At 44.0% G+C, this 12178-nt stretch overlaps 1 protein-coding gene across 7 annotated transcripts in view; it reads left to right on the forward strand.

Moving 5' to 3' along the window:
• The window catches only part of ACSL3 (acyl-CoA synthetase long chain family member 3), a 128778-nt gene that overhangs the window by 35356 nt on the left and 81244 nt on the right, over window positions 1-12178 (forward strand). For 6 of the 7 annotated variants that reach the window (XM_090051792.1, XM_090051797.1, XM_090051790.1 and 3 more), the window contains one exon: window positions 4441-4855. In XM_090051792.1, coding sequence (XP_089907918.1) covers window positions 4505-4855 — 351 coding nt within the window. In that variant the 5' untranslated portion in view covers window positions 4441-4504. Of the gene's footprint in view, window positions 1-434; window positions 480-4440; window positions 4856-12178 lie in introns of all 7 variants that reach the window. The other variant, XM_090051794.1, reaches the window with a different exon arrangement.

Genomic DNA, 12178 nt, shown 5'->3' on the forward strand with positions numbered 1-12178 from the left:
TCCCCACATCTTGGTGTCATCTGCGAACTTGGATGAGGGGGTGAAAAGCACCTTGTTAAAGTCGCAGATGAAGATACTGAACAGTGAGGGCCTGAGGACCGAGCCCTGGGGGACTCCACTGCCCATCTCCCTCCAGGTTGAAAATGACCTATCTACCACCACTCTCTGGGTGTGGCCCTCCAGCCAATTTGTGACCCATCTGTCTGTGTAGGCATCGACATTACAGTTGCCTAATTTTTTTAATGTGGATTGGGTGAGAGACTGTTTTAAAGGCCTTCCTAAAGTCTAGAAAGACTACATCCACAGTGACACCTGTGGCCAAGGCTTTTGCGACCTGGTCGTAGAAGGCAACCAGGGTGGTCTGACAGGACCTGCCTCTAATGAACCCATGTTGATTGCCTGTAAACATAATCTCCCCTGCTGGTCCCTTGCAGATGTGCACCTGGATAATTCTCTCCAAGACCTTCCCCAGGACCGAGGTAAGACCAACGGGCCTATAGTTTCCTGGGTCCTCTTTCCTCCCTTTTTTGAAAATGTGGACCACATTGGCCCTTTTTCCAGTGCTCGGGCACCTTGTCAGAGCACTACGAATGCTTGTAAAGCTGTGCCAGGGGTTCCGCAATGACCTCTGCCAATTCCCTCAGCACTCTGGGGTGGAGATCGTTGGGACCTGCTGATTTGAACATGTTTGGTCCCTCCAGAAGTTCCCTGACTAGGTCCTCACTAACCCTGGGCCTGGTTGCACCTGTCCTGGGTCTGTCCAGATTCCCAGTGGGGGGGATGCCCCTGCCCCTGCCCAGAAAAATGGAAGAAAAGAAACTGTTAAAGAGATTAGCTTTGTCGCCTGGTGCTACCATCAGTTTACCAGGCATGTCCTGCAGAGGCCCTACGTTACTTGGTATCTTCTTTTTACCCCTTTTGTATTTAAAAAAGGACTTCTTGTTATCCTTGATCCGGGTAGCTAATCCCAGTTCCATCTCTGCCTTAGCCTTCCTAACAGCCCCCCTACAATCTCGAGCAATGGAGGTATACTCCTCCTTGGTGATGGTCCCTCCCTTCCATTGGGTGTACTCCTCCTTTTTGTCTTTTGAGATGCTTTTGGTGAGCCACAGGGGCTTTTGAATGCTCTTTCCCCCTTTGATCCACGTAGGATTGTCACCCTTTTTGGGCTTGGAGGATCATCTCCTTAAGGAACAACTATTCTTCTTGGACTCCCAACTCCCCTCTCCTCTGGGACCTCAGTGCCTCTCTGACTAGTCTCCTTACCTCATTGAAATCCACCCTCCTGAAGTCCAGAGCTGCTGCCTTGCTGTAGACCTTTGACACCCTGTGCTTGGTGCTGGATGGTGAATTCCAGTAGGTGATGATTGCTATTGCTCAGGTGGTCAAGCACCTGCAGTCCCCACATCAGGTCGTCACCTGTGGCCAGGACCAGGTCCAACACGGCATTTCCCCTGGTGGAGCTGTGCACCTGCTGGGTTAGCGGGAGGTCCTGTAATTCAGCTAGGAACCTATGTGAACGGTCAGACCTGGCTGACTGCTCTTCCCAGGAGATGTCCAGATAATTTAGGTCACCCATGATGACCACGTCCCTTGACTTGACTGCCTCCGCGAGCTGCCCAGAGAATTCTCTGGTTAGGTGGCCTGTAGTAGACTCCCACCGTTAGGTCCCTTTCCCCCTGACCCCCTTGTGCTCTGGGTCAGAATACCTCAGTCTGCCATACCTCAGACCCAGTGCTGTTTGCTGAGGATGTTGTATTGCTCTTTAATGTAGAGTGCCACACCCCCACCTTTCCTCCCTGTTCTATCCCGTCTATACAGCCTATAGTCCTTGATGTTTACCACCCAGTCATGTGTTGGATCCCACCAAGTTTCAGTGAGCCTCACTATGTCTGGGTTTGTACTGGCTAGCAGGAGGGTAAGTTCCTCCTGCTTGTTCCCCATATTACGAGCATCAGTCTAGATGCATTTAAGAGCTCCTGAGGGTGTATGTGCCTTACCCCCCCCCAATCCCAGGACTGTCTGGGCCCCTGCCTGTTACCTAGGTATTTTGTGCCCCTGTGTCCTTTAGCTTGCCCCCCAGGGCTTGGTAGTCCTTCATCAGGTGATCTAGACTGCTCCCGGCCGCATCATTAGTGCCCACATGGATTAGGACCATGGGTAGTAATCAGTGGGCCAGGTGAGGGCTGGGATCATCTCCGTCACGTTCTGAATCTGCTTTCTGGGCAGACAGTAAACCTCGCGTGTCATGGGATCCTGGCGACAGATGGGACCCTCTGTTCCTGTCAGGATGGAGTTGCCTATGATGAGTACCCAGCGTTTCTTCTTCCAGGTCAACTTGCCTCCTTCAGCCCGATCTATGCATGGAGTGACGTCCTCAACAGAGGTTTCCTCCTCACTTTCCTCTTACTCCAGTGTTGCCAGGGCCTCATACCTGTTCCCCAGCTGGACTGGAGAAGCTCGTACTGCGCCACCACAAGCAGCCCTGGCTCTGGAGGGGACCTTCTGCCATTCTGCTGCAGGGGGTACCGCCTGGGGCTCTTCCCTGCAGGGCCACGCACCAAAGGAAAGGAAATAACCGTCAATTTTATCCTCCGCCTCCCTGATTCCCCTCAGCCTGCTAACCTCCTCCTGGAGCTCCCTCACCTGCCCCTCCAAGGCCCTAAGACAGGTGCCTGAGGGACAGGTGTAGGGACCCCCATTCCCTGGCCCCCCACCCCGGCCCATCTTCGTTAATGGTCTGGAAGATGGGATGGACTGCACCCTCAGCAAGTTTTGGGGATGACGCCTACTGGGATGGGGGGAGTAGTTGATGGACTGGATAGGAATAGGATTCAGAGTGATGTAAACCAATTGGAGGACTGGACCAAAGGAAATCTCATGAGGTTCAAGAAGGGCAAGTGCAAGTCCTGAACTTGGGATAGAAGAATCCCATGCACGCTACAGCTTGGGGACTGACTGGCTAAGTAGCAGCTCTGCAGAAAAGGACTTGGGGGTTTCAATGGGCAATAAGATGAATATGAGTTAGCAGCGTGCCCTTGTTACCAAGAAGGCTAACAGCATACTGGGCTACATTAGTAGGATCATTACCAGGAAATGGAGGGAAGTGATTATTCTGCACTGGTGAGGCCACATCTGGAGTGTTGTGTCCAGTTTTGCCCCCACCTTCCCACTGTAGAAAGGATGTGGACAAGTTGGAGAGAGTCCAGCAGAAAGCAATGAAAATGGTTCATGGGGTGGGACAGATGACTTAAGGAGAGTCTGGGAACTGGGTTTATTTAGTTTAGAGAAGAGAAGACAAAGGGTATTTGATCCCAACTACCTGAAGGGAGGTTCCAAAGAGAATGGAGCTAGACTATTCTCAGTGATGGCAGAACAAGGAGCAATGGTCTCAAGTTGCAACAAGGGAGATGTAGGCTGAATATTAGGAAAAACTTTCTCACTAGGAAGGTGATGAAGCACTGGAACAAATTATTTGGAGCAGTTGTGGAATTTCTGTCCTTGGAGATTTTTAAGGCTTGGCTTAACAAAGCCCTGTTTAGAATGAAGTAGTTGGGGATGGTCCTGCTTTGTGCAGGGGGTTGGATTAGATGACCTCTTGAGTTCCTGTCCAACCCTAATTTTCTATGATTCTATAATAGCAGTAAAACCATGTATATTAAAAAAGAACCACACCTGACTTAAGTGGGACCAGGTTTTTGTTCAGTGCTTCAAGTTCTGTTGACTTCTAAATGGACCAGGGTTTCATTCTGAGTTCAGAATGGTGTGGTTAGAATGTCTATCTTTTATTGTTATGTCAAATGCCATGTTTATAATACAAATGCACTCTTTGTATACAGTAACTAAGAATGAAATCCTGTCATGTCATGGAGTATATTCCCATATAGAAAATAGTAACATTCCTTTGCTGACAGGGTCCTACAAAGGAATTCAGTGCACCTGGTTTGGGATCCATGGAACAGATCTTTGCTGTGTCCACCAAATACAGCTTTTAATGGACTTGGGAGATTTATGCATTAATTAGATTTTGGGTTTTAGGGTTTTTATTATAATTCATGTGTGGGGAGCAGCAGAGGTTGCTATTCAAGCTTTTAGGAAGGTTGATAGCTTACTAGCGAAGGAGTTGAAGTTTGCAAGTTAAGCTCTAGGCATGGATATCGTGTTATTATGATTGGCTAAATTAGCTGCTGTTAGTTTATATGTGTACCTATATTTATCAGAAAAATTGGGCAGGAATTAATCCAAGATGTTACATGAAAAAATATTATAATATGAAATTAAAATGTAGATGTTTATCTTAAACTATTCAATGAGTAAATTGATGTGCTGGTCCTCTCCAAGTTTTTAAATCAGAAACTAATAATAAAAATATATATTTAAATAGGACTATTGGCTAACTTTTGAAAGCCTAACTTTTTTCACTTTTTCTTTCCCTTTCAGATCTTCATTGTTCTCCATGTAATCAACTCTCCTTGTGACTTAACAAACTTCGGAAATAGCCAAAATGAAGCTAAAGCATACCATAAATCCCGTTCTTCTTCATTTCATAAACTTTATAATCTTGTTGTATTCACTTATAACATATATTCCATGGTACATACTATCTGGCTCAAGACAAGCTATTGCAAAATCAAAGCAAATTAAAGCTAAACCTGTGAATAACCAGCCTGGTAATGCATACAGATCTGTTAACAGCGTGCATTGCTTAGCTTCAGTTTTATATCCTGGATGTGATACGCTTGACAAAGTTTTCAAGTATGCTAAAACTAAATTCAAGGACAAGACGCTCCTGGGAACAAGGGAAGTCTTGAAAGAGGAAGATGAAATCCAGCCTTCTGGAAAAGTTTTTAAAAAGGTAAGTTATTTCATTGTCTGCCTTCAATAACTTTTTAAAAATCAGTAATGGCTGTTCTTCTCTGCAGTAGTTCCATGTGGGTGATAGGTATTTTGAAGAACTAAGGTTTTTTTCACATTTAAAAAAAAAGACATTCTTTTCTTTAGTTCTTTCCATGCCTACTTAATTTAAGTCTTCTAATTCCCTGTTCTTTCATTAATCACTGTTTAAGAACAATCTAAAACCTCTTTGTGCATTCTTGAGTTAGATACTCTCATTTATGGCTGTAGCCAAACAAAAAAAAGCAGTAGTGAAATCACTGTACATAAATATTTTCTGAATACTTTAAGTTTTTATTTGCTAAAAATCTTGAGATGGAGAAGGAAAAGTATGGGGAATGAATTCAAATTTTGTATTGGGATCTTTAAAGTCAGTGAACAATATTACTCCTGTAAATTTTCATAGTCAGTATAATATGTGGACATACTACCAACCAGAAATGGTGCCTTTATTGGATGCTTTGTCGGTAAAGCATAAATGAATGGGTCATGGTGAAGTTTACTGAGAATTTTGCTTGCCAAGGGCTGTAGGTTTGAGATAACAGATATGAATTGGAAGGACTTTATTTTTCATGAAGTCTTATAGAAGGTGAACTATAGATTCTTAACAAATAGTCATTTACTCTACAAGTACATCTTGAACGTCTCTGAGTAAGAGGGTATTTCTGTACAGCAGGACTTTGTAGTTTCCAGGGTGGATTTGATCAAATCAGTTTGATTTAAGTCACAATTTAAATCACTGGTTAGGAAGCCTCAATTTTAATCATTGTTCTATTCATCATCTTCAAAGTCTCTTCTTCCTGAGAGAGTGTGCTTTTCATGATGTTTCATTCAGGCAACCAGGCCTTGCATTTCTTTGTTGCACTATTTCCATTTTGCATGCATGCCTGTCTTACCCACGGGTAGAGGAACTTCATTAAAATATTCCCAAACGGAGTCTCTCTTATGGCCTGGCAAGTCTGCTGCCATGATAGAAGGGAAAATCTATCATACTATTCCCTCGCTAGATCTCAAATCAGGAGAAAGGCTATACTTGGAAACTTATCCCTCAAGGCTTCTGGAATATTCTGTTCAAAAGGTTTCTATTTAATTTTTCTGCCCTTCCCTCCTTGCACTTATCCCCATAGTCGTCTTCTTTGGCCAGGTCTATTCTACCCCCAGCAATCCTCTATTCATTTAACTTGAGGGAAGTGGGGCATGTTTCAGCCTTCTTTGGTCAGTGTACCCCTAGCAGCTGGTTGAGAAGTGGGGAGTCCCTGGGTGCATAGGCTCCGGAATGGAGTGGGCTTCCCAGGCCACGGCCTGACCAACTTTTAGCAAGTTAATTATATAACCCACAAACATGCAATTGTCATTCTGGTTAAAACTGTATAGCAATTTTTAAAATTACATAGCTAGCTGAATTAACGTGTTAAAAGTTGGTCAGGCCATGGCCTGGGTGGCCCACCCCATTCTTCACCCTATGCCTCAGTGGCTCATCAAGCTGGGAGAGAGGGGGTCCCCCAGTGGCCGTTCAGCACGTGAAACCAGAAGTGCTGCAGCAAAACCCAGTGAGGCTGGGGCTGTTTCTGCTGCTGCACGCTGCTTTTCTGAGGCAGTGCAGTGGCTCCATCCTGTGCCCCCCATCCTGGCTGGGAGAGTGGCGGAAGGGCAGAGCCCTTGTTCTCAGCACCTTCCATCTGGAGCGCAGCCCTTGCTCTGCATGATCCATGCAGATCCAGGGCATGTGCTCCACCCCGTCCCCATGCTCTCCCAGACCTGTGGCACAGTGGCAGGAGCTGCCCTACCCCCTCCCTGCACCAATCTCTCTCCCTTGCTGTGGGGTGTTGATCTGCCCCCTCATGCCCCTTCCCTCCACCCCACTACACCAGACTTAGCAACTGGATGCAGCTGTGTCAAACGTCATAAAGGTGAAATCTGAATTCGAACCTTGAAACAGGGTGTCAGTTTACAAACGTCATAAATGCTGTTTGTCATAAGTCAGTTGTAAGTTGAGGACTGCCTGTAATCCCTATTCCATGATGATAGCTTTGATCTTTAACATATTTTAAATTATAACTACCCTTATATAGATTTTTTTTAAAAAAAAGCATCTTAACAAAAAAATCAAATAATACGATTAAATTAAAAAAATCAGATTTTTACTTATTTTGCTTTTAAATTGTTGAATTTTATCCACCCTTATAATTTCTTAAATCCAGGTTTCTAATGATGTTTTGGTGGACATACTTCTCTATGCAGCAGCATATTTGCTAAGTCAAGTCATTTCCTTCAGTGTTTTACATTTATTTTAACTATGTAATATGACTTTGGAAAAAGTATTAAACACTGCTCCCCCTTCCCTGATGTATGCTCCACTGGGGTTAATGTCAAATGTGATGTCATCAGGCAAGCACATCCTGGCGTGATGTTCTGGTCAGGAACAGGTAGTATGTTGTGGAGGACTTGCAGGAAGAGTAGAAAGGTATATAAAGATTAGTTTTGAGGGAGGTATAACAGATTCCTCACTTGGGGAAAAAAAAAATATTTTGAGTGCTAATAAGGATGTATTAAATAGATGAAATTTGTAATATATTAATACATATATTTAAAACACACATGGGTATGTTCCCCATGTCATATACAAATGTTAGTGGATAAATATTAGTTTTTATTTAGATTTCCTCTGCTGAGGAACTCCAGCTGGTGATTTAAAGTTCTTTGTCACTCCTGGTGATAATATTCCAGTAAGAGAGAAATACTGTACAAAATTGTGTGTTTATAAAGAACAGGTACATAAAATTTCTCTTAATATGGAACTCCCAATTTCATTTGACTGTAAAGAAATGAAGACAAGTTTAGCATGTATACAGAAACACTTCTGAATATGGGTTAACGTTTTGTTTACCAGTTTTGGGGTTTTTTTGTTAATAGCATAACTGGTAGCATGCAAGTAAGTCTATACATGTAAGTATCTTCAAGGTATTAGGAGGCTGAGAACTTGAGACATTGACTTACTTCAATTTTCTTTTCTATGACTCTTGAATGAATTGTGGAATTTTAGTTAAGTTTGAGACAACTGTTTTTAGATAGTGCTACATTTAATGCTGTACTCTTTTGTTCCACATGGCAGCATTATTGCATCAGTTTGCTTTCAAACTCCTTAGCCTTTTCATCTCAGGATAAAAAATGTTGTGTTGTCTAAATGTTTGATAAAATATTGAGCAAACAAAACTTTAGACCCTAAAATTTTACCATGCGATTTGCTCATTTTTATCATTTGTTTAGCTGAACTCCCACTTTAAATTAGCTGAGTGTTTTGACTGTAAAGTTTATCAGTAAAGTAGGAATTGATTTGCGTCTTTTTTTGGGAGTGAGATTTGCATCCTTTTTGGGGGAGGTCAGTCCTATGGGTCACATCTGTCATGCAGAGTTGTGTTATCTAGGCATGGATCTCCCCACAAGTCAGGAAACATGGCATCAGGATTAGTGGCAGTAGCATTAATTGCTGCAGCTTTGGGATTAATGGCAGTTAACACTGCCACTGCTCCCCTGCTGCCAAATTCTTAGACCCATGGAGAGCCCTGCAGGCTGGATGATGGCTCTGTGGGCTAGATCTGGCCCATGAGCTATATTTTGGTCACAACTCCTGTAGAGTGTATATTCTAAGAATTGCCCTGTTCTAAGAATTGTTTTATTCTTCAAGTATTGAGCTGATGGAAAATATGTGTAAAACAATGTCTTTTACTTATTTTCCGAGACACTGATCCCCTTGAACAGATTTACTATTGCAAGGGTTCTCAAACTTTGTGATTCTGTGACCCCGAGCTCTGGATGGTGGTGGCGGGAGATGGGGAGCTTGCACACGGCAGCTGTTGCTGTCATCTACCACTCTGTGCCACTGCCGCGCATTGCTTCCCTGTGCCACTGTGCTTACCCCCCTGGGAAGGTTGTGGCCCCTTTTTAAATTGCTCGTGACCCTCCAGGGGGTCACGACCCACAATTTGAGAACCCCAATACTATTGGATCTCAGTGGCTTTTTGATCATTTTACATTCATATAATTTATTCTTCAGCATCTAGTTTTTGGTAAAGATATTCTCGCACTACTTCTTCAGTGCAACAGTCTTGAAATTTGTAAGTAATTCTTTACTTTTATTAATACAGTGCTTTTTTTCTACTCATCTAATACTACTTACAGTATCACTTCTTAAGAAATAATTTGTCTAAAGTCATTTGCTCAGTGAGCGGCAGATGCAAGAATAGAATCCAGTGTCACCTGTGCATTGGACCAGACTGTCTGCCAGGGGTCATTTCACTTTTGCAAGTGGTGGCGTGATGAGTTAGTCTCCTTTTTTTGAAGTAAAACTGGTCTAGTGGAAGTCAGGCCCTCATCTGTACGCTCAAACAGCAAATCAGAAATCCTTTGAATACTCCAGCACCAGCGTCTCCTTTTTAGATGCGATGATTAGTATCCAGAATGATAATATACAGACCACATTATACAAAAAACCTGCAGGCCAACATACATATCTGCACAGAACCAGTAATCGCCCTAGACACACTGAGAAAGCTGTGATATACAGCTAAACCCTAAGATACCATCGAATTTGCACTGAGGAGAACACCCAGGATTGCCACCTCACCAATCTTAAAAAGGCTTTCAACCAACAAGGACGCTCCTCCAGAGCAAGAGATTGCATGTTTGAAAGAGGCACCCGGATACTTTGTGAAGAATTGTTGCAGTACAGAAGGAAAACCCCCCACAAATTGCACACTGCTGGTTATGACACATCATCCCTCCCTTGAACCCATATGGAAAATCCTCAAACAATTGCAACCCATACTAGAAAGGCACCCAATTCTTAAAGAGATCTTCCTAGAACCACACATCCTAGCCTTGAAACAAGCACCGAACCTTGCTAACATCACCAGAAACACACTTCCTCAGGTCAAGAACACACCAAATGGATCCAGACCATGCCATGACAAGAAATGCAAAACCTGCCAACACATCACCTCCGCCACAACAGAACTGTCAGCTTTCCTGGATCTTACAGCTGCACCTCCAGAAATGTAATTGTTACAGGGCACTGAGGTGCCTGCTCCTTTAGGAGCATAAACTGCCTAGGGAGAGGACCCTTAGACCCAGACAGAAGCCCCACAGGTGCAGGTTACTATGGTAACAGGCTCAGTGAATTAGCGTGCACCTGCACCCAGTTAGCTGACCAGAAGAAGGCAGGGCCCTGGGCACTATAAACCCCAAGGCTGAGATCAGCAGGAGTTAGTTCTCTTTCAGCAGCCAAAGGGGAGGTAGCCTCCAGGGAGAAATTGCCCAGAGACTGGCTGTCTGATATGCTGCACTTAGGGCTATTGGGGCTCCAGGAGCTCAACAGGTACCCTGGCCTACAAGGCACTTAGTGCTGGGGGGAAGCTTGACATTTGCAGAACACACCCTAAACTGTTTATATTATGTTGTAGCTTGGGGGCTCATATCTAGGTTGCTGTTTTACCGGTGGATTGGGCTGAGGCTATTGGGGAAGGAGGAGGCCTTATTGGGGGCCCACTACAGTGTGGTGACCCCAGCGCCAGAGAGAGCGCAGCAACACGGGAGGTAAGCAGACCCCAGCGCCAGAGAGAGCACAGTGACGAGTGCTGTGGAGAGCTCAATGCCAGGTGGGGCAGAGACAGGGTTGTGGAGAGATCAGCACCAGGGGGTGCAGAGACAGACAGGATGTGAATGCCATCTGCAAGGGTTGGGGCATGGTAAAGGGGCGGTTTGGAGCTACACATCTAGCCCATAAGGCTGAGGGTGTTCTGTGAGGCGTCCATTTTGGAGTGGTACCCACAGGGTTCAGTGCGGTCCATCAGAACCGTGTCCAAGTACGCACTTGAGGGCAGACCCCTATTTATTATAAGTACATCAAGACATGGCAGGAGAAAAAAAGGTGCCCGTTGGGCAACAGTCACGGAGCCCTAGGGGCATCACAGCCATCCCTGGGGACCCCATCCCATGACAGTAATATATCTCATCCAATGCACCAAATGCCCTGATGGAAAATACGTAGAAGAGATCAAACAACAACTGCGCACCAGAATGAATGCACACTGGAAATCTAGCAAAGACAAGAATACCCATTTACCTATGGGGGACACATTTCTCACAAGAAAACCACTGTCTCTCCAATTTCTGTTCTAATCCTCAAAGGAAGCTTACAAAACACCTCTCAGAGATGAACCTGTGAAATTTACTTCATCAACCTCCTGAATACAAAAAATCATGGACTAAATATATAGACATTGGATTTATGACACATTATAACCTGCCTGACATCTGACTCCCCAAATACCTCCCCACTGTGTAACTGCTACATTCATCCCCCTTCTCCCCCCTATCAAGCCTGTCTCTCACCCACTGACTCCTCAGTTTACACCTTCACTGACTGCCTATCTTACATCCATACCAGCCCATCCTCTGGCTTCTTTACTTTTCATTCCATCTAGGAAGAGCACACACTAACTGTAGAGACTTCCTCAGCCTGACGAAGGGTTTTTAAACGTGAAGACTTGACAATTTTTCCCCCCCCAACTATTTAAATTGGTCTAATAAAAGAATACCATATTCACCCAAAGAACCTTGTCTGCCTATGTCCTGAGACCAACACAGCTACAACCTATACCCTAGATATCCCTGATAATTGAAGAAATTTTGAGTATTATGCTACTGTTGAGAACTCAGCTTGGAAATCATATAGTCTGAAAGATTCTACAATTTCAAATACCCAAGGGGAATATAAATGAAATACATTAGCAAATGTGGATATTTTCTCCTTTTTTGTGTAGTTTTTTTTTTTTTGCACTTGACAGTGCTTTATATTGGCCACCTTCCTCATCTGGCTGAATTAGAATTAGAAGGCCAAGCAAGGGTCCAAGCAAATTCTGCATCTATGGAAGGGCTATTCCTGAACCATCCCTGTTACATCTGTCCAGCCTCTTGAAAAACACCACCGCCATCTTGACGGAGACGCCAGTCATCCTAAGCAGAATGTTGCATTGTCCTATAATTCCATGTCTTGCATACAATCCTTCTGTTAATACAGCCCTAGAATGCACTTGATTGTTTGTTTGTTTTTGCATCAGGATCACATTACTGACTGACTCGTGTTGTATTTGATATGCAGTAGAAACTTTGGATCCTTTTTATCAGTATTATTGCCAACTTGGGTATCTCTCTTCTGAATTTTTTGCATTTGATTTTTCGTTCCTTGTATACATTTGTCTTTGAATTTCATTTGTTTTGCTTATCT

This window comes from Crocodylus siamensis, chromosome 6 (assembly GCF_052110815.1).
Source record: "Crocodylus siamensis isolate JL-2025a chromosome 6, ASM5211081v1, whole genome shotgun sequence".
NCBI lineage: Eukaryota > Metazoa > Chordata > Crocodylia > Crocodylidae > Crocodylus > Crocodylus siamensis.